At 39.9% G+C, this 20,618-nt stretch overlaps 2 protein-coding genes and 1 long non-coding RNA gene across 5 annotated transcripts; 1 reads left to right on the forward strand and 2 right to left on the reverse strand.

Annotated features, from left to right (window-relative positions):
• Positions 1–403: 403 nt before the first annotated feature.
• LOC108034509 (ecdysone 20-monooxygenase) lies at positions 404–8,137 on the reverse strand. Of its 2 annotated transcripts, XM_017109430.3 has the most exons (7): positions 7,590–8,087; positions 2,898–3,192; positions 2,027–2,621; positions 1,789–1,966; positions 1,490–1,729; positions 1,198–1,413; positions 404–1,128 (listed from the first exon to the last, which is right to left on the reverse strand). In XM_017109430.3, exons 2-7 carry the CDS (start codon positions 3,184–3,186, stop codon positions 1,018–1,020), a joined length of 1,629 nt encoding a protein of 542 aa, XP_016964919.1. In that variant the 5' UTR covers positions 3,187–3,192; positions 7,590–8,087; the 3' UTR covers positions 404–1,017. The 2 variants fall into 2 exon arrangements, with proteins under 2 accessions (XP_016964919.1, XP_016964921.1); XM_017109432.3 differs by lacking the exons at positions 404–1,128; positions 1,198–1,413; positions 1,490–1,729 and having other exon boundaries at positions 1,833–1,966; positions 2,023–2,621; positions 7,590–8,137.
• Positions 8,138–15,221: 7,084 nt separating this feature from the next.
• On the reverse strand, positions 15,222–16,395 carry LOC108034776 (uncharacterized). Its single transcript, XR_001768735.3, has 2 exons — positions 16,299–16,395; positions 15,222–15,514 (listed from the first exon to the last, which is right to left on the reverse strand). It is a non-coding gene; the product is annotated as an uncharacterized LOC108034776 (long non-coding RNA).
• On the forward strand, positions 16,393–17,210 carry LOC108034762 (uncharacterized). 2 transcript variants are annotated; one of them, XM_044094987.2, is made up of 4 exons: positions 16,393–16,551; positions 16,602–16,695; positions 16,759–16,966; positions 17,027–17,210. In XM_044094987.2, the coding sequence occupies exons 1-4, from the start codon at positions 16,538–16,540 to the stop codon at positions 17,143–17,145; spliced, it is 435 nt and encodes a 144-aa protein (XP_043950922.1). In that variant the 5' UTR covers positions 16,393–16,537; the 3' UTR covers positions 17,146–17,210. The 2 variants fall into 2 exon arrangements, 1 of the variants encoding a protein (XP_043950922.1); XR_007763808.1 differs by lacking the exon at positions 16,602–16,695.
• The last annotated feature ends 3,408 nt before the right edge of the window (positions 17,211–20,618 follow it).

The following is a 20,618-nucleotide window of genomic DNA, read 5'->3' on the forward strand; positions in this document are numbered from 1 at the left end:
TGGCCACAGCCCCAAGCGGAAGAGAGTGGTGCGGGCTAAGAGAGCCCCGAAGAGCGGGGTTCGAATCGACTTTTTCAAATAACTTTATGGCAGATACAAAGTAACACCTGCATGGCATTCAAAGTAAACCAATTTCGGTTTTTGTTTAAGCCTGAAATGCTCTATTTAGTTTGGTGTTAAAAATTTTAGAATTTTCGAAAAGGGGTATTTTTAGCAACAAACTCGGCTTGGGGGACGCGACTGTAAAACAGTCTTATGAAATTTCCCTGTTATGTTAGCCATGACACAAACCAAAGCTTCTCTTAGAACGGACAGAATTTCCCAGATTTTTGTATATTATTAAAAGTATATTATATTATATCACACTTTTAGAAAACTCCAATAGTCTTTAACACACTTGTAATTTTGTTTTTAACTTTTGATTTTGTTTAATTTCAATTCAATTCGTTTGAATATTATTTCTCTTTTAACAAAAATATTCACAGATATAGAGATGAAATAAAAACGTAGGCAGTGGAAACACTTGAATAAATACAAATAATGTTAGGCTGTACACGAGTTGAGCCACACATTTTCCAAACTATTTACAGAAACTATTTAAAACTGTTAAAATCATGGAAAACAAAACTTAAACACAGTCTTTCCGTTTACAGAACTCTCAAAAACAATTGCTGCTACTTACTATCTAAGTCTAACAATAGCTATAATAAGATACGATAACTAAGTAATTACAACAGAACTTGACAATTGTATATACATAATATCCAGTCAGCATAAATTTGTAAAATTATTTTGATTGGTTGCTCTTCTCTTGATTGCTTCACAGGACTAGGCTGCTGATTCTGGCTCATCAGGGGTATACAGTATATAATGATATATATGGATATGTATAGAGTCCTAAGCATATTTTACATTAGTTTCACTTAGTGGTTCAGTTCCTAGCTAGATAGTTGTATTTGATACATAACGCCTGAGGGTAGGCAGTGTTTCTTGATCAGTTTTCTGTAAAACCCACGATCAAAATACCCGATCGCTGAGCTTCAGACTGAGCGGAGTTTTGGGGGCCAGCAGGAACTCGAATTCCGTTTCCAGGGGCTTCACGAAACTCACTTCGAAGGCCAGGACCATCTGAGAAATATATAGAAATACGAAGGTTATTTTAGGGATCCCTTCCCATCTTGAGATACAGATACTTGCCTTAGCTAGCAGCAGCACTACCTCCATTTCCACAAAACGCTTTCCCGGACACGATCTGCGACCCACTCCGAAGGGCACCACAATACTGGCACTATCCACATTCACCGTGAAATTCTCCGTGGCAGGATCAATCCAACGCTCGGGGGTAAACTGCTTGGCTCCCTTGAAGTTGCTGTCCTTGTGACAGGCGATCATATTCTGACAGAGAACCACGGTCTACGGATAAGAAGGAACGGATATATAAGAAATTCTAGCTTTAAAGTATTTTAATAGTAAAGAAAAATAAGCTCACCCCTGCACTTAGCGAATAGCCCGAGAGCTCCATGTCCTCCTCCAATATCCTGGCCAGGCAAAAGGCGGTGGGCCTCAGTCTGTAGGACTCTTGTATACAGGCCTTCGTGTAAGTGGCATTTGTTAGGGCATCCTGCAGGATGTTCGTATCCCGATACTCGCAGAATTCACTGAGGATGCGAGGCATGGCCCCAGGATCCCCAGTAACAGAACTCAGCACGAACAACAAGGTGTTGGCTAACTAAAAAATCAAAATTATTTCAAAGAAAGTCCTTTTCAAATCCAGGATCAGGCACTCACAGTTTCTATGCCCGCAGCTATAAAGTCTATAATAGCCGACTTCTTGTCCCTAATATCAAGATCCTTGAGCTCCAGAATATTGAGGAAGATACTCCTCAAGCCAGAGGCCTCGTCGTCCTCGCAGGCAGCCGACTTTTTGAGCTCCTCCAGCTCGTGGTCGATGATCTCGGAGATCACACTGGTTTAAAAGCAATATTTGTTAGATGGGAATAGAAAGGCAGACCGTACCTATACCTACTCATAGATCAAGTCCTCGGCCTTGGCGAACTCCCTGTACGTTTTGGTGGGAAAGTACTTCCACAGACCCAGACCGTAGTACGAGTCCCTTTGGGAGATGAAGAGCTGTTTGACAGCAGCGGCCAGTTGGCCGATCTTCTGCGGCTGTTGGGTGTCCACGGCCAGGAAGCCCATCCGCCGGCCCAACATCAAGGTGCAGACGGCCTCCAGGCCCATCAGATTGGCCAGATCCTCGAAATTGGGAACCACTTGGGTCTCCGGGTCCCGCTTAGATCTCAGCAGTTCCATGAAATCATCGCAAACCGCATTCAAGGCGGGCAGGAAGTTCTGCAGAACCCGGGGAGATGTAATGCTGGAGGTCAGGGAGGATCGAAGACGCTGCCAATTGGGTCCCTGTTCGTTCACAATGCCCACACTGGCATAGCGATCCGGTCGCGACTGGCGATACATCACGATGATCTCGGTGGGAGGTCGAAAGGGATACTTGCTGGGGTACTTCAGCACCTTCTCCAGATCCTCGCGGTTGTACAGGTGCACAATGGGCACATTGGAGGGCATCACCTCCAGCACTATGTCACCATATTGCCTGTTGAGATCTAGAACATAGCATTTCAAAAATTCATATGACAGTATATTTTAGTGTCTAAAAAACTCAGTATTTGTTATTATTCCTATCTTCTACACGATTTCTATTAAATATCTTGTCCGAAAAATTGACGGTTCAGGAAGTTTGCAAAAAGAAGCTTTAAAACCAATATGTGTTTGTTTTGTGGTCCTAATCTTTAAAAATCTTTTATATACTGCTTAGCACCAGGAATATCTTTGAGATCTGCCTTAACTAGAATTAATGATTTCCTTAGCTAGTGTCTTACCCGCATATACCTCGTGCAGCTTGGTCATCTTGTAGCGGCGGAAGAAGAGCAGGAATATCCACTTGGTGCCCAGGAAGGGGATCCTCTGCGGCCCGGGGATGTCCCAGATGCCACGCTTCCGCTTCCGCGGCGCCTCCGGCTCGATCGGCGCAGCATGGTAGCAATCCTCCAGCGGCGTGTCCTTGAGGAGCGGCCGGAGGTAGATCTCCGCCAATTTGTGCCGATGGAGAGCGCAGTAGCAGCCGAGTACAAGTGCCAGGGCCAGCAACAGTATCACGGCCATTACCATGGGGCGCTGCAATTAGAATTCTGGGTCTCACTGACTTGATCCACTTTAGAGGCACTTATGCTAATGCTCCCCAGCGATACTAGGCCTTTAATTGAAGTCTGGCCTTTCGTTTCCAATCGATGCCAACCGGTCGACTAATTCGAATTTGGCTTTATATAGCTCTCTTGGCCACCAGTCGCCCAGCTGATCATCGGTTTTGCATTATTATTGCCAACAGGCGATAACACTTTGTTCTCGGTTCTTGGTTCTCAGGTTTTTTTTTGGCTATTCTGCAAGGCAAATAAATGTCTGGCAGAAAGAAACACGCTTTATGGGTTTTCACACCAGATAAGATAATAGCCGAACAGGCGTGATAAAGTTCAAGGTTAATAGCCGAAAATTGTGTGTAACGATTGTGTTGCGAATTTCGCAAGATTGCAAATGTCTATCGAATGCGATGTTAATTAAGGAATAGCTAAATTGGTTTTATAATTGTAAAATTCCGCAACCAATAGAGCAGTTATTCCTCTTTCATAGAACGCCAAATTCAAATTTAGAGGAAGTTAAAAACTTTCCATTTTGAATTAATTTTTAATTTATTTAGCAACAGCATTTCAAAACTAAGCCCGATAATTTAATTAAAAAAAAAACAAAGCGAAAGAAGACCTACCCTAATCTACAGTGTTCTGAGGCAACTCATATCTAAAAATCTCTTTCTAGGAAAACCAAAATAGGAATGATATTACTTTCTTATAGGTTTTATTTTTGTTTCTCCCCGTTCTTATTAGACCTTTTCCAATCAAGACCTTTTTCAATTTTCCTATTGCTAACCGGATATAAAAAACTATACAAATAAGCTGGAATCGATTGAAACCTGACGGGGTTACCTGCTCGGAGTGATTAATGAATGGCCCAGTCAAACACAAGAAAACAGAATCAAGAAACCACTGATAGATGATCGATTCTAATATTTGCCCTAAGCACACAACAGCACAGCCACACGATCGCTTGGCAAATAAATACGGAATACGAATAGAAAACCTCACTCTGACTTTGGGCTACCGAAAAATGGTATTTGCAAAAGAATCGGGGGGCCAGATAAGAAGTATAAGTCTTCGGGCCCAGGTAAGTAATATCTTTATCTACGTGACGCCACTCGCATGGCAATGTGCCTGAGATTCGGCTGGAGAGGTGTGGCAAATCTATCCATTAATGCAAATTCGCGGACCGATAGGCCTGTGCAAAAATAGAGAACAGAAAGAAGAAAATAAACTGGAAATACAAATCACAGACATCTGAGGCGAGCACTTCCTTCTTGGGGGCTTAATCACTTCCTCATCTCATCATGAGATCGCTTCTCAGCGCGACGCGTGCGCCGTTCTATGCGCTTCTCACTTTTCCAACGTGCTTAGAACAACAAAAACACAAACTCGCTTTTTAATAAGAATTCTTGCGAATTCCCCTCTGCTCCGGCCCCATTCTCCGGCTTACTCTCTGATTAATATGCAGATGGGATCCACTCGCGGCTCACAACTCCACGCCGTTCTCATCGTTAGAGTTGCGTTAGAAGCAGGCAAAAGGTATAGCAGCTGGCCAAAACCGGCTTGGAAACCAGCTCCCAGCTCCAGGCCAAAAGAAGGAGAAGAAAGCACTCAGCGCTGGGTAGAAAGCATATTATGTAACCGATTATTATGTAAAACGAGAAACGATGGGAAAGTTCTTTCTCGTATTTGTGTTTTCTTCGACGCTCTGTTTTGATTTTGGAATTTCACAATTTCTGGAAGTCGTTTCTTCAGCCCGCCTAACTGGGTTAAGACGCAAATAAAAATTTCGATTTTTTTTTTCGTTTCTTTCTTATTGACTATTTGGTTCTGGAGTCATTAACGCTTTTTGTTTACCACAACAAAAATTATATACTAGAAATCGAAATTTATGGGCTCGTAAATGACGTGACTTTTTGGTAACCGAGAATTTAAAAGAATTTTTGTAGGAGAGAAAATATAGGAAGGGGTTATGCAACATATGGTTTTTTACTTAGATGGAAAGATAGTAAATATTGGATTTTTCGATATGTAATTGGAGATATCTGCTTAGATATCTGACTTCATATCACTTGAGTTCTTTCACTTTTCTTTAGCCCAAACTGCTTCTAATGCCTTTCTAACATAAGACTGTTTTCAGCGGGCTCCGGTATGGAAAGCAAGTTTGGTTCGTGGCTTCTACCCGGCTTTCTGCAAAGTGGCAAAACGGCAAAAATCTAATGAGAACATTTCTCTATTTCTATTTGCGAGGCTTACTTTGTCGCTCGTCGTTTGCAGATCGTTGGCCGTACATTGAACTTGGCTATAACCAAAGCAAAGACATTGGATACACAGAAAATATGTTAGAATTAAGGATTATTTCAACATATATTAATACTATTTATTATTATTACATTATATTATTTGATATTCATATTCTACTATCATCCCAATTTCAATTATATTGACTCTATCTTAATACCATCCAAAAGAAATTATGAAAGGATCTATCTATCTATCTATATCCAGAGCTATAAAGTTTTATATCAACGTCATTCGTTTTCAAACTTTTTTATAAATATATGACACATGTTATCCTAAATTTTTTCCGTGTAAGTCGCTCTCTGTTGACTCTTTTCGTACCTCTGTTTTTGGCAAGAGAAGGAGGTGGGAAACAGCTGACCGAGGAAAGAAATTGTTAAGCCAAGTTTCCCGTTTGTCGATGGCCGTGACCATGAAGCCCCGGCGATGTCTTGTCGTGTGCACTATATGGCTATATGGCCACACGGGTGTGGGGGCCCAGGTGACATAATCTGCTGATGTCTGGCTCTGCGGATCGCCAAGCGTTTGAGCTGAGCTCGGGTCTTCTGTAACTGCGCAGCGGCCCGAGTTTTTGGGCCATTTTTTCGGCGGGTTCTTGATTCGATGCGATTTGCATAAATGTGACAAAATGTGCCAATAAAAATAGCCACGAATAAATAACGAGCTAAGAATCAATCGGCATATATAGATGTATGTAAATTCTGACGAAAACACAAACTTGTTTATTTTGCAAAAAAATCTGCAGACAAAAAAAATTGTAAATTATTTCACTTTTTTTTTGGATTGTGTCACATTTTGTGGCCTGTCGTCGTGGGTTTTTTGGCAACGTGTGCAGGCCCAGTCGCACTTACGTTTAATTATTATGTTAACTCGGGTTTCTTCTTCTATTCCGGCTTTTCAGTGCCAGTGGACAGTCGGACGCCGAAAGCAGAATTTAATTTGGCCCAACACCCGACATTCATTCCTGATGCCTCAGCAAACTTTGCCAAAATCGATCGAAATCCAATCGAAAAAGGAAGGTGAAATGTGATCGCAGAACATGTCGCGAAATGCCATCAAATTTGCGTAAGCTCGCGTGGGGTTTCGGGTTAAAAAGATATTTATATAACACTCAAAAAAAAGTGACAGGTACAGTGAATCTTTGGCATGAAAACCGCTTGAAATTGGTAGGAAATTGAGCATTAAATTCAATCTCAAAGATTTACATCTTGAAGTTATATTATTACTAAAAATCTGACAAGTGGAAAGTTGGCGCGTAGAGGTTACTAACAAATTAAAATGAAAAGAAATAACCTTTCAACCACTGCTCCCAAAACCCCATCCGAGCAGGTATTCATTAAATTTAAAATCTGATATTTGCCAGATGAAATAACAACGGAGGAGAAGCTCCACCAGCTGATGACGCTTTTTTAATGATGATAATGAACTTGAAGCTCTCTCACATAATTGATAACAAAAGAAAATCATCAAAAATTATTATTATTATTTCTTCTTTTTGCGTTACACTTGAGAACGCTCGTGCTCGCTGATAAATATGAAATAATAATGGAGAAAAAATTAATAAATAAATAAAAAATGACTTCAACACGGCGTGAGAAGAGAAGTGGAGAGCTGAGGGGCTAATTGCAATTTAATGCGTTTGTTTGCCGAAGTATAACACGATTTATTTTCCAAGATACATGCACGCACACTCGGATACATTTCCATTTATACCTATACTTTTTGAAGTTCGATTCAGTTTCATTTTAGCCATATTTCATTTTATGATTAACCGAGCTGCTGCCGCCGTCTCGGTAGTGTAAATATTTAATCAAATATTAAAAAATTCCATGGAATTTTATATGTGAGAAGAAATTAACTGGACCTAAAAAGTTCTATGGTGACTGGCACAATCATTAGAAATTAAGAAAAATGTAAGAAAATATCTTAATATTGTATTTTATAAACCCAGCTGGCAGGCAAATGAAAAATAAATATTACTGAAAGGACTGTCCTTAAAGTTCCAAAGTTTTATTATAGTAAACGAAAAGCCTAAAAGCGGAATAATAGAACATTCTAATGCTACTATAAGAAAGTACTTACCGTTTAAATGTGATCTGTTTTAAATCCAAAAAGTTTAGATACTCTGCAGGCTAGATCCGACTTATAGGCATGTTTAATAGCATTGCATTGCAAATGCTTTTATTATCACTTTTTAAGTATTTTACAAATATTTAGATGTTGCATCATTTTGGATTATTACATTGCACATTTATTGTTGTCATTACTTAAAGCTTCAGCTAATCGTAGTTTCTGGTATGTGGAAAACAATAGAAACCCATAATCACAGACAGAAATTGCACTCTTGGACTTTGTTGTTTTCGTTGGTTGCCTACGATCCGTTTAATGGTCTAGTAAAATATTAGTGGTAAACACAGCGACAGATCTAAGCCGTGGCCAGGGACAGTCTGTTCCGGATTGACCGAGCCCGCAACCGAATCCCAGATCTCCGAACTGCGATCTCAGAGCTCCTCCGCGATCCCTGATGGCGTCTCTTGGTTGCGACAACTGCGACGCTTAGTCAAAGACTGAGTCGCTCCGTTTTTTTGAATGGGGGAAATGCTGAGCCGAGCCCAACGCACACACACACGCACACACACCAGCGCCCGACCGCTCGGCACTCACGCACACAGTCGCACTGGCACGACCGTCGGCGCTCACGATGGGAGGCGATATCACGGAGAACCACCAACCACGCAACAAGTGCCTCCACCGATCCGATCCGATCCCATTCGGTCCGATCGATCCAACGTTCGATCGATCGATCTGTGCCCGATCTCGACCAGCTGTTCGAATCCGTTTTCAGTGAGTAAGGTTCTTCGTGCCTGCTGCCACCGCTCTTCGGGTTCCCCGAGCTGTTCTGTTCTCCCTGTGAGATGTTCACAGTCGAACTTCCATAACTCGAACCACCACCTGTCACCTACAAAAATCGACCTGTGCAGGGTTCTCATAGAGTACCTGTTTATATTGTATTAACTTTGGCTCAATATATAAAGTAGCCTAAAGTCCTGATAATAGATTGGGGATCCATACATTTATTGCTAAAGATATAGATCCACTCCTTTCCGAAGAAACGTATCTTAAAGAGTAGCGTTAGTCACAAATTAAAAATCACAATTTACCGGCTGAAAGTCAGAACTGTGGAGGATAGTAGTGTCGGTTTCTAATACAGTACCTACTTATATTGTGTTAGATTTAACATTATATATACTTGTATAGTAACCAAAAGTCCCAATATTGTATTCGGGAACTACACTTTAATTCTTATAAATCTAGAACAACTTATTTTCTATGAAACCTATCTCAAAAAGTAAAGCTCAGAATTTACTGGCCTAAAATCAGAACAAATTAGAAAATTTCATAAAATTTCTAATAATATTTTGATCACAGGATCCATATTTGGTCGCCTATAACTAGGCAATGCTTTTTTAGTTCAATGATTGATAGATCATTTAGATTAAAGTAAACCACACCTATTATATCTTATCCCAAAATGTATTCTACTGAGGATTTTTTAATATCCATCATGGTTCTGGCTTTAGAATTTTTACTGTATTGATAGCGCCAATCACTCTCGCTCTCAGTGGGCCCACTCTCCTGCTGCTTTGCCTCCACATCATCGTATTCCCCATGCTGCTGATAAGAACCCGAGTGTGTTTGTATGCTCTTTTTCGCCTATAGAAACTCAATGAAAGTTTGCCAAGAAACAACGCCTCAAGGCTTATTGAAATGTTTACTGGTGGCAAATTTATGCAACACATTACAGCAGCGGCAGCAGCAACAACAACTCGAGCAGCTGGGCGCAATGCGTGAGTGGCAGGGCACTCGAGTGTGCGTGAGAGAGGGAGTGCTCGTGTGCGTGTGCGTGTGGTACGATCCGTGAGGTAGGTTGCACTCCATCTATAAGTATATTCCATATTCCATAACACAGTCCACTATAACAGGTTCGACTCAGGCGACTCGAGCGGGCCTCGAGAACTCGTGGAATCAGCTGTGCGACCGGCTGTCTGGACGTCCGAACCGCGACTACAATGTTGCCACTGGCTGTGATTTTTCATAGAGGGTATTGGCAGCAAGTCGAGGGGCGTATTAGCTAATTTATTATCTTGATAATTATAGTTTTGCATGCGTACTTTGTGGAGCCTTTTTTGAGGAAGGAGAAACTTTTCTCTTATCAGTTCACATTCGCTATCTGAGCATCACAGCGTGTTTTGATACTAAAAATCAATGTTTACTTGTTTGAGATAAATATAAATATTTATAAATATTAGAAAATAAAAAATGGAAGGGTTGGACAAAATCGCTGAATTTTATATAATACATTTAAAACTTATACGGATATTTCTGTGACTGTCAGCATTATAGCTTGTACTTCCGAGATATCCCTGAGTCCCAACGGCTGCGATATCAATCCTTTGGATGCGAGCGCAACATGTGGGCAGGGGTGGAGAGTGGCATAGATCTAGGTGGGGCAGGAACCACGAGGGGCGGAAACCGAAGCGATCGTGAGTGTCGCTCCAGTGTGCGCGCTAATTGCCTTGATTGAGTTTTAAATTAAGGCGAATTAGAGTTGTGGTTGTCTCTATGTGCATTTAGGGATACAGATACAAGATACAGGAAGATCTCAGGGAAGCAGGGAAACAGGATTACAAGAACGATGCCTAGTAAATAGATGATCGTGCCGGAAGTAACAATAACCTACCAATGAAAATGAAAGCTTTAACGACCTTGACCAACATTTATTTAAAGATTTAAAATATTTAATAATCAAGAGAAATACAGGAATATTTTTAGATATTTTCAAATCGAATTGAATATTATTTTAAAAACTACAGAAATAATAACAACAGGAAATTGGTTTTAAACAAAATTTGTGTTTTATAGTATGATAAAAATACCATAAATTTTTTGTCCTTTTCTAAATTAACGATTAAAATTTGATTGGTTTACTCGAACAATATATGGTTACAAGATTTTATTTCTCTTAGGCGCTCCATCAAATCGATTCCTATTCCCAATTCTGAACCCTTTCGTATCCCACCATATAAAGTAAGTACTTCTGACTCTTATTACCTTGTAGATATTATCTTGTATCTTGTATCTGGTTCCCCTCAGCTGTCACATTAGATACGATTCCCATTCCGATGCCCTCCATCTGGTCGGGGGATTCACACGCTCTCCTCGCAGACGGATACATTCTTATCCTGTCGATCAGTGGAAATACAAATTGAATTTCTAAGCAATCGCCTGCCTGGCCGACTGAATGGCTGAATGACTGAATGACTGCCTGAATGAGCGGCTGAGTAGGCATGGGCTTTGCATTACTAATTAACTGTGCGGTTGCAGTTGCAGTGGCTGCTGCTCGTGATGTTCTGCCGCTGGCTGATCCCACAATTATGCCATACCAGACATCCCGCCGCGCCGCCCCGCTTTTTTACCCACAGCCGCGTTACAACTCCTTCGTGTTGGTCGGTCAGTCAATCAAAGGTACAAAAACAAAAGGCAGAGCGTTGTTAATACTTCTTTTCAATTAGCTTCACACAGCCACACCGGCAACAACAAGAACCACACGAGAGCCTTTTCCCAAGCGAACAGGTTTTTCACGCGACGACAACAATGTTGATGATCACGATAATGAGCAACCGATCGCGATGATGAAGTACTACACTAAGAAAAAGCGCGGCCAAGTTAGAAAAGATATTAGAATTGGGAAATTGAAATGAATATTTGGTGCGTTTTCCAATCCTTATGCTAAATTAAGGGTAGGTTCTAAGCTAGGCTGAAAACGTAGTTATAGATAGTTAAAGCCTACTTTAACGTGAGGTTGAGATAAAGGCCCCCAGATATTTGGTTAACATTTAAATTTCTTTCAGTGGAATGCTATATAAACTTCTAAGCAAATGTAAATTATAAAATAAAAGTAGGTTTAAAGCTCTAAATTAGGTTATAACCTACATTTAGTTTAACATGCGGTAGAGAAATCGGTCCTAAGATTATTTATTTTTTGAAGATCATCTTTCAAATGCATGGTTTTAAAGGCATACTTGTTATTTTAAGCAGTCTAAATATATTGATTAGCGTTATTGATATAAAACCCATATTCCTAACACTTTTTTCTCGGTGTAAAAGAGGAAGCAGATTAAGGTATTCACGATGTTCCTTTGAATTTTCAATTTACGATTAAGTTTTCCTTCTCCTGTTTTGGGTTTTCGTGTTTTTTGTTGGTTCGGTTTTATTGCTTGAACTTTATTCACTGTCATCGATCGTTTTGGGGTCTTTTTGATTTTATTGTGCCGAGGCGAAGTTGTTTTCCTTTCAACGCGCCCGCCGCGACTTTCTGGCTCGCTTCATTTCATGGAACTAAAGCCCAAGCCCACAGCTCCGGGGATCGGGATCGGACTCTGCCACAATTTGAGGCAGGGCTCGGGCCGAGACAATTGCCTTTGCCGTCGATCTGGGAGCTAAACTCAGCTCTCGAGCTCAGAGCCAGCTCACAGCTCCCTTAACATTTAATGAGCATTAACAAGCTGCACTTAAATGCAATAACAACAACACAGCCCGCCGGTGAGGAGGGGGGTGGTTGGGCCGGGGAGGCGGCCACAACAACAATTGATAACAAGTAAGAATACTCCAAAGTGGGGGTTACGGTAGAGAAGAGACCCGAGTCGGATAAGGCCATAACAATTGGGTAACTTCAAATGCTCTGCGAGAAGGCTAAAATATCTAAATACATACATAAAAGATAGATCTCATGGATTTTTCATTATTTCTAACGTATTTATATAACAAGTGTTTAGCTATATTCTCTTTTAAGAAAGGAAAAATACTCTAGGGAACTATAAAACAAATCCATATTGTAATTAAGAAATAAAAGCTATCGACCTTTATTTACTAATCATTTTTAAATTTTTATAAAGTGTGAACCGATTTTCATAAGTTTGAAATACTTTATGGATTCTGGTGGTTCAAATTGTTTTCCTGACACAAGTTTGTTCCTCAAAAATGAATCAGATTTGGAAAATAGGGCTAAGACACAAAAGTATCTCTTGAAATCATATCTTATAACCTGTCATATTGCCAGTTCCTTCGGAAGGGTAAGAGGAGCACCGGACAAAAACAAAACCATTCACAATGGAAGCTCCACGCTGTCTGAGTGAGCGAACAAGTGGCATCGTTGCAGGTTGCAAGTGTGTGCGAGTGCCTCACTTGATTACCCACGAGCTGCAAATTCATTTCTGCCTCCTTTCTTCATAAGAGCCCGGAGAACCGGAGGACCGGAGGGCATCGGGGATCCGCAGAAGAGGACAGCCTTCAGGGGCTCTTATGGTCGGTATTCTTTTTTTTTTTCCCAATGTTTTCACTGTGTTCCAGTTGCAAGCGGTAAAGTGAAGCTGGGGGACGCATCTCCACACATAGTGACCCAATGATCTACAAAGGGCGCGGTCTGCCCAAAGATTACAGGAGAGCGAGAAAGAACAGGAAAGAGGTGGTCAGAATAAAAGTGAAATCAATCGTATCGCAGCCTTGTCAGTCCATAAAGCACTTTATAGGGAAGGAATATTTACAATTTGATGTTCTATATTACATCATTAACATCGTTGACTCCCAAAACAATAGCACATGTCAACCCAACTCATATAAAACACAAATAATAAGAACCATTATATTTTTTGGTAAGCTAAATGTAAGCATTTTTTGTCCTAATTTTTCCCAGTGCACACTTGCTCCCATTACCCCTTACCCTCATTTCAGCTTCCTCCTCTCCATTCATTTCCACTTATTATTGTTGATAGCTTGTCCTTGAACTTGACCCAGCAGCTGGCACAGCGAAGACGATCTGCCCTTTATGATTATAATTTTTTCTTTATGCTCTCTCTTTATCACGCCGCATATAGTAGTACTACCCAAGTGCTCACTATAATTAATCAGTTGCCGCTGTGTGCGACCGCATGGCATCTGCCGAGGGGCTACTTATCGCTTGGGGGTCCCAAATGGGGGGCCCCCTTCCTCCGGCCGTCGATCTCGCACTGCTGTAATATATGCTGTTTAATCTCGATTCATTCACAGCTTTTTTGCGCGTTAAACATTTTTCAATTTGACACCTTGCCAGCAGATCTGTTTGCACTTACTGGCTTGATAAGAGCTAAATACGTCTTAAAAATTCATGAATTTTAATTGGACTTCGAGCTTATCGTTTAACGAGTAACGGAAATGACCAAGAGATCTGCGGAGGGTGCGATGATTTTACGACGTCGATAAGATTGAAATTTCAGAGTAATTCAAGATTTTGTTTACATGACCTCTGGGTAGGTGATAAAATGATTTAAAATTATATTTACTGAATAATAGATGTGGCATAATATGCAAGGGCTCAAGAGAGCTCAAAAGTATTAATATTTTGCTTAACATATTTACCCCAATGGAACCCTGTTCATCATAATTAGACCCAAATAAGTCGCAACCAATTAAGCATACGCATTGTGGGCCCGCAAAAGTTGTCACCCATAGGACACGTGTGCGGGTTGTTGACGAAATTTCCATGAAAAAGCGCCAGTTGCAAAAAAAAACACACAAATAACCCAAAAAACCAACCGAATAATGGCAGTAAAAAAGCGCAGTAACAATTTAAATAGCGCCAACCACTGAAATTGTAGACAAGCCGACCGAGGTGAGCGGGGTGGCAAAAAGCGCTGGTAATGCGAGTAGCCATCGAAATTTCCACCTAGACATTCAACAAATGTTTTGCAACCGTTTCTGATGACCTATGAGAAAGTCTGGGAAAGTTGAGCGATAATCGAGAAATATGTCACTGCAGAGTGGGTAAAAAATGCCAGTTGCAACGCAATCCCCAGCCACTCCGCACAGTGCAATCGTAATCGAAGCCAAAGTCAAAGCCTAGGCCTCGTCGGTCTAGTCCGACAAATGGGGGAGATAGAGGGCTCCGGAAATGCATTATGCATCTGGTAAAATTGTGCAATAGCAGGCCCTAGAAAAGTAAAGGGGTTAATTTATGACTATTAATAGAATGGCTGCTAATATGCAGACAAAGTGGAGCGAGCGGAAGGAGGTTGGGGAGTCAAGTTTATGGGGAAGTTGCGCCCTACAGGGAGCTAGTCTGCCATATCTAAAATAAAACCATTATGTTATAAATAAGATAGTTACATGTTAGAATGGGAAATGTATTTATTATAGATCATATATTGCAAAAAAAATTAAATTGCTGTTATTTAACTATATCTTTTATAAGGGAACGTAAAACTTAATGAAGGTTTTAAACTCCAGATACCATATTACATGATGCACAGCGCCGCTTTGAGAGCCCTACGCTTGCTCGGCGAACTAAGAAGTATTTTTCAGACCAGCCGAAAGGTATGCCCCTAATATTTTCTAGTTTTCTATCTATATCTTTATAAGTCTAATAAATATAAACAATAACGATTCGTATAAAAGTAGAACAAAATGTAATTAAACAATACCAACCAAAGCCAATGGCAACAACCATTACAGTAAACAACCGCGACACAAACAGCTGCGACACTTTTTGACTTTCCGGCATTACCGAAAACATTTCGAGGGATACGAAAGTATTTGGGGAGGAGGTTTCCGAAATACCCCTTTACACAGGCCGCATTACACACCCTCTTGAGCCCAAACCAAAGCCGAGAGACCACAAAATGCGTGTTTATTAATTAAGCGCATTTGTTTTCATTAAACAAACGTTTTAATTGAGCATGAAAGTTGGCGCCGCCAAAATAAACGCGACAAGGCAATAGACGTGGCCATAAAAACGAGCTGAACCCTTAACCCATGCCGCCCACCTGACGCACACAAACAGCCAGGAACCGACATAATAATTAATTTCGCTGTATTTTAATGGATTTGCGTTGGTAGACATACGGAAAAGCTGCGGAAATCCCAACGTGAGCGGCTCGGTGATTGATGAAAGTGTTTTCCCGAGTGCTATTTAACTGGAAGGGGAAAAAGAAAACGTCTTGAAATCGTAGCTATATATATTTAATTTATAATTTCTAAGTATTCCTTTTTTTTACTACTTTGCTTATACATCTTGGCTAAGTATAATAATAGCTTGCAACGCGACTAACCCACTTTTATTTATCCGCTTCAAAGCTTACTTTATTCCGCCATTCATCTTGGAGTCCCCGCCCCTAGCTCTTTTCAACGAGTCCATTGGGTGCAATTAAAATTCGGCCTCGAAATTATTATTATTGCTCATGAAAAACACTTTGCCACCAGCCAGCCCCCCGCCCTTCGGCAACTGGAAGCTGGGCCAAAAACTTTTTGGCCAAGACTTGAACTCGTTGGGATGTTTTTAAAAGCACTTTATACGCCAACCACACGCTGCATGATACGGATATAGATCAACCCCCTTCCCGGCCATTGTCTCCATGATTATTTTTCATAAACTTGGCAAATGCTTGGGGAAATCCATTTAGCGGACCAAAGCAGCCGCATTACTTTATCTCTATCTGCGGCCATCAGCATTATGATTTGTGCCCGGCTGTGGATACTTGAACTGGGCGAACGGACTGAGTTATGGGGCGGGGCAGAGGCTTCTACTTTATATGGCTGTAAATTATGCCAACTCAAGTCAGGGAACTCGGATGCTTGGCAAAGTTTCTTAGACCACAAGCGCCAAAGTGGCAATGAAAGCCATTTGATAATGATATATGTGGGTTAATAGATAAGGAATGAGCGGGCTGGGTGACCAAAGACTATAATATGTTAAATTACCTGCTGGGAAATGCATACATTATTAGAATGCCTTGGGAATTGATTCAAGAAATAAATGTTTATATTATTTTTAAATTTATTTTACCAGGTCTGTATCTGCTGTTGAAATAAACTCTAATAGTTCATAGCTTTAGCTTTTCATTTTAAATCAAGCATTAAATATGATTTTTGCTTCGTTACGGTTCCGCTTTTACAATTCTTAAAATCCACTTTCGACCTTAGGTGTTTCAGTACCTAAAATGGGAAAGAACAGGTAAGAAATGTACTAGCAAATGAATTTTAAATATCTTAAATACTTTCTAGCCTTCTTTTGGGAATCTGGGCAACGTTATTATTATCAGAAATGTTTGCCTCACAACTGGGACCATGTCGGAAATTGGTCCAGACATTACCCTCAGTCAGTTCAGCAAAAACCTTCTCCGATCAACACTTTACTAATTTATTTTTAATACTTTTTCAGACCTCAATAAAAGGCAAACTGATACATAGATCGCTTTATCTGGATGTTTTTGCATCTAGAAAGACGAGAGCAAAGCCCCTTAACTTATGTCTTCGCGAGGTTTTTCCAAACGCCAAGCAGAAAGAGTCTACGGTTATAGGAACGGATAATAAGGAGTTCTTGGTTCTGTACAGATGTACGTACTTTCCCACTTCGAATACCAGCTCGGGTAAATTTTTATTATATATTGCCATTAGCCACAGCTAAAACCTCCTTCATTTTATTTCAGAGTTTGTTAACACCTATACAAGGCTGAAAACACCTAGTGCGGGTACTATATCAAAAATTTCCGAGGCATACAAGAAAAATGGACTGCCGGAGTGGCAAGTATTGGCATTGTGCCAGTAAAATTAATTATATATTGTAAAGTTGTATTCAAGAATCAAGTTATATTTGTTTTCTTATTAAGACAAGTTGAAAGGCTTGTGTATCCTTATTTATACTGATAAAAGGACAAGTGTTAATTATAATATCCCAGTTCAATTAGGATCATATGAAACCATCTAATATTTTCAACTCCAAACCATAGCGTGAGTTCACACAATTTTATTGTGTCGATCTAATGCAGAGAACTAGTTATATTTTGTGCAGCCAAACAAAAAGTATGAAACAAGCGCTTCGAATTCCATAACGCTTTTTACCCAAGTTATTTTTTATTTGTTTGCTGCTCTACAAATTCAATTTGCGCCAATGTGCGCGGAAATTTGCCACTCACCTCACTTTCGCCTCCCAATTTCACCCCCTTGTCATAAAAATATGCGACATTTCGTTTTTATCGCTTTTGAAAAACTTTATTCTTGGCTCTTTGGTGTTCAATTCCTCCTTGTACCCTCCATTTGCGAGTTCTTTTGATTTCGCCTCTGCTCGTTCTTGCCTTATTTTTTATTTTATTTACAATGGCAATTTCCTTTGTTTTAAACAAGCAGCGCATTGCTTTTTATTCGGGACGGGCGATTGGCGATTGGAAAGCGCCCGATTGGCTGCGATTTTTTTTTTTTACATCATGGTTGGGGAAGTACTATGGGATGCTATGGTTAATTCATTTTTAAATATCAAAGGTGTGCCAAATATTAATAATAATTAAAGCTGTAGGGAAATATACAATATGAGCTAAATGGTTGTTTAAGAATCATTCATTTAAATTGGTACTTTAACTTATTTTACATTTTTCAGATTTCAAATAGGTATTTTTCCATTTCGTTAGTTCTAGGAACCTTTACAAATTAAAAGAGATTTATAATTTGTTTTTATATATGCACCAATTAATCCAAAGATAATATTGTTAAGTTTACAGAGTAACTTTCAAGTATACGGATTTCTTAAGCTGTTTATCTCTTCCAAAAAAGAAGCAAGTACATTTTCCCACTGTATTCCTGCCCCACCCAACCAACACCAAGTTAACATCATCAACAACATGGCCGAACCCCCACTTCCCCCTACCAGAAGGAAAGTGGGGAAAACAGCTTTTCCGCGTCGCCATAAAATGCAAGTGGTCAAGTGGCGCAGCTCAAAGTGGAAGTCAAAGAGGAAATCACAAAATGAAAAACGAAGAAAAACAATTAAATGGCTAGGAGCAGCGGCAGCAGTCGACAGTAGCAAAACAAGCGAATAAACTTGGGAAAATTCTTGGGTGGCGGGGGAGAGGCGGAAAAGCGAAAACTGAAAGCTGCATTTGCGACACGTCGAAAAGCGTCAGCGCCAATGGCAACTCAGTTTAATTGAAATCAAGTGGATCGGAGGGCGGAAAATGTGGGTGGGCTGGCTTGGTGAAAATGGGGATGGGGTGTGGGGGGTCGAGTGGAAGGTTGATTGCCAGGGTGGATTGCAAATCGAATTGAAACGCCGAAACGTATTCGAAAATCGACAGCAAACGTAATTGAAATTGCATGAGCAACAATGTGCGGTGGGTAAAAAGTGAGGATATTTTCCAGGGTTGGGGCTGGGTGTTTTTGGTGGGGGTGTGCTGCCAAATGGAGGAGAGCCAACGAGTGGACAGACCCCCAATCAGGCGTCTTTTGCTTACTTTACACATAAATTGGCAACACTGCGGCGGAGGTGGAATACGAATTAAGATAGAAAGTCGAGCTGAACAATACACTACGCCCATACTATTATACAAATTACTTAAAACTAATTTCCACATCAGACGTTATTATTAAATTTATTATTTGGATTTTTGTATTTTTAAAAATGTACTCAAAATATCATTCATAGAAACATATAAAGCAGAACAGTTAAGATAATCGAATGCAGCTTAATTGCAATTATTTCATTGAATTAAAAAATAAACATTTTTAGTTTAATTGAATATACGATATTTTTAGGTGACCCTAAACCAGGAAGTATGCACATTTCGGTAAAAGATTGATATAATAAAGTTTTAAGAATTAAATTGATTTGTAAATAATATTTTATTCCATATTATTATATTATATTTTAATATATAGCAGCTAATCTACAACTCGAATCTAAAAGTCAACGTACTCCACCGCAATATTTACAATTTTTCCCAATTTCATTTCCTTGAATTCTTGGACTCTTTATGGATTTCAATACGTTTGCCTGCTACCCCAGCCACAGAGGAAAATTTATGGGCCATGTTTAAGAAATTAAATTCGCAGCAGCTGCCAGTTCCTTAAACTGATTAACAGTTGGCCAAATTCTTGTTTAATTACTGCGGCAGAAAAATAAATCCATTTCTGCAGTCAGATAAATTTCCATTTAGTGATTCATGCAAAGATCTCGACTTGGCATACGGCAGATTTTTGAAGCAATTTGCAAATTGTTTTCTAAGCGCACATACAGATACAATCACAAGCAAGGGCAATGGAGAAAACATTTTTTTGGGGGGGCGGTCGAGGGGTTGGAAAAGTGTCAGCAGAATAAATGCTGACAATAAATAAAAATGGAAAATGATTGAAACATGTGTCGGGCATTTTCGATTTTTTGACATGCCGTTCACGTTCTATGTGCCCCGAGTATCCTTGCCATCCTGACACTGTTTCTATACGCCGGCGTATGTCAATAGCCTGGAAATGTAAACAAATAAGAAAGCAATCAGAGGCGACATTTTCTAACCCAACGTGAGTGCGCACGAAAGTATGCTATAAAAAATATGATGAGTCTGACGAAGCGCCGGAAAATGTGAGTAAGAAGGGAGAAGACTTTGACACAACATCATACGGAATAATACGATTACACATAAAAATTGTTGCTAAAAAAGTGTTCGCATTGTACTTAAATGAGGCTGGGAGAGAGGGTGGTAACATTCCTTATCTTTCAGCCTTAAAAATCTGATAGAAACGGTTTCTAAACAACATTTATAATATATATATATATGTATCATAACCATAAATATTAATCAAAATCTTCCTGATCCGCTACCCATTTTTTTAGCAATTATAAAGACTAAGTATATATAATTAATTTTGACTTCATAAATTATATATTTTTAATAACTAGTATCTTTGGTAATTCACTTCCTTCGTTAACCTAACATATGTTTGTTCTAACATACACCTTAGGTCTTGTATAAATTATCCATTTCAATATTATGACCAAATTTATTAATATTCTTACAATCCCCAGCTTCTCCCTCTATCTCCTATCCAAATCAATGAGCCATATCGATGTCATTGAATGACAAGCCAAACTAATACCATATTGATTGCCTGACCAATAAAACCCCACCCACAGGGGCATTTGCACCACATAACTCGGCATCAGGCGGGCCGTCCTGTTGAAGTATAAAAGGGTTTATGGCTTGTTTGCAAAAAAAAAGCAAGGCAAAATAAATAAAAATAATAATAGCGCAGGGAAAG

Source organism: Drosophila biarmipes, chromosome 3L (assembly GCF_025231255.1).
Source record: "Drosophila biarmipes strain raj3 chromosome 3L, RU_DBia_V1.1, whole genome shotgun sequence".
NCBI lineage: Eukaryota > Metazoa > Arthropoda > Insecta > Diptera > Drosophilidae > Drosophila > Drosophila biarmipes.

What these genes read in the sequence shown, in the direction of transcription:
- LOC108034509 (XM_017109430.3), bottom strand. Translation starts at nt 3,186, where the DNA reads ATGGTAATGGCCGTGATACTGTTGCTGGCCCTGGCACTTGTACTCGGC. An exon ending in TAGCTGCGGGCATAGAAACT is followed by an intron (nt 1,730 to 1,788) that starts GTGAGTGCCTGA and finishes TTGATTTTTTAG; the next exon opens with TTAGCCAACACCTTGTTGTT. An exon ending in TAGTGCTGCTGCTAGCTAAG is followed by an intron (nt 1,129 to 1,197) that starts GCAAGTATCTGT and finishes TATATTTCTCAG; the next exon opens with ATGGTCCTGGCCTTCGAAGT.
- LOC108034762 (XM_044094987.2), top strand. An exon ending in TGGTCCAGACATTACCCTCA is followed by an intron (nt 16,696 to 16,758) that starts GTCAGTTCAGCA and finishes ATACTTTTTCAG; the next exon opens with ACCTCAATAAAAGGCAAACT. An exon ending in CACTTCGAATACCAGCTCGG is followed by an intron (nt 16,967 to 17,026) that starts GTAAATTTTTAT and finishes ATTTTATTTCAG; the next exon opens with AGTTTGTTAACACCTATACA.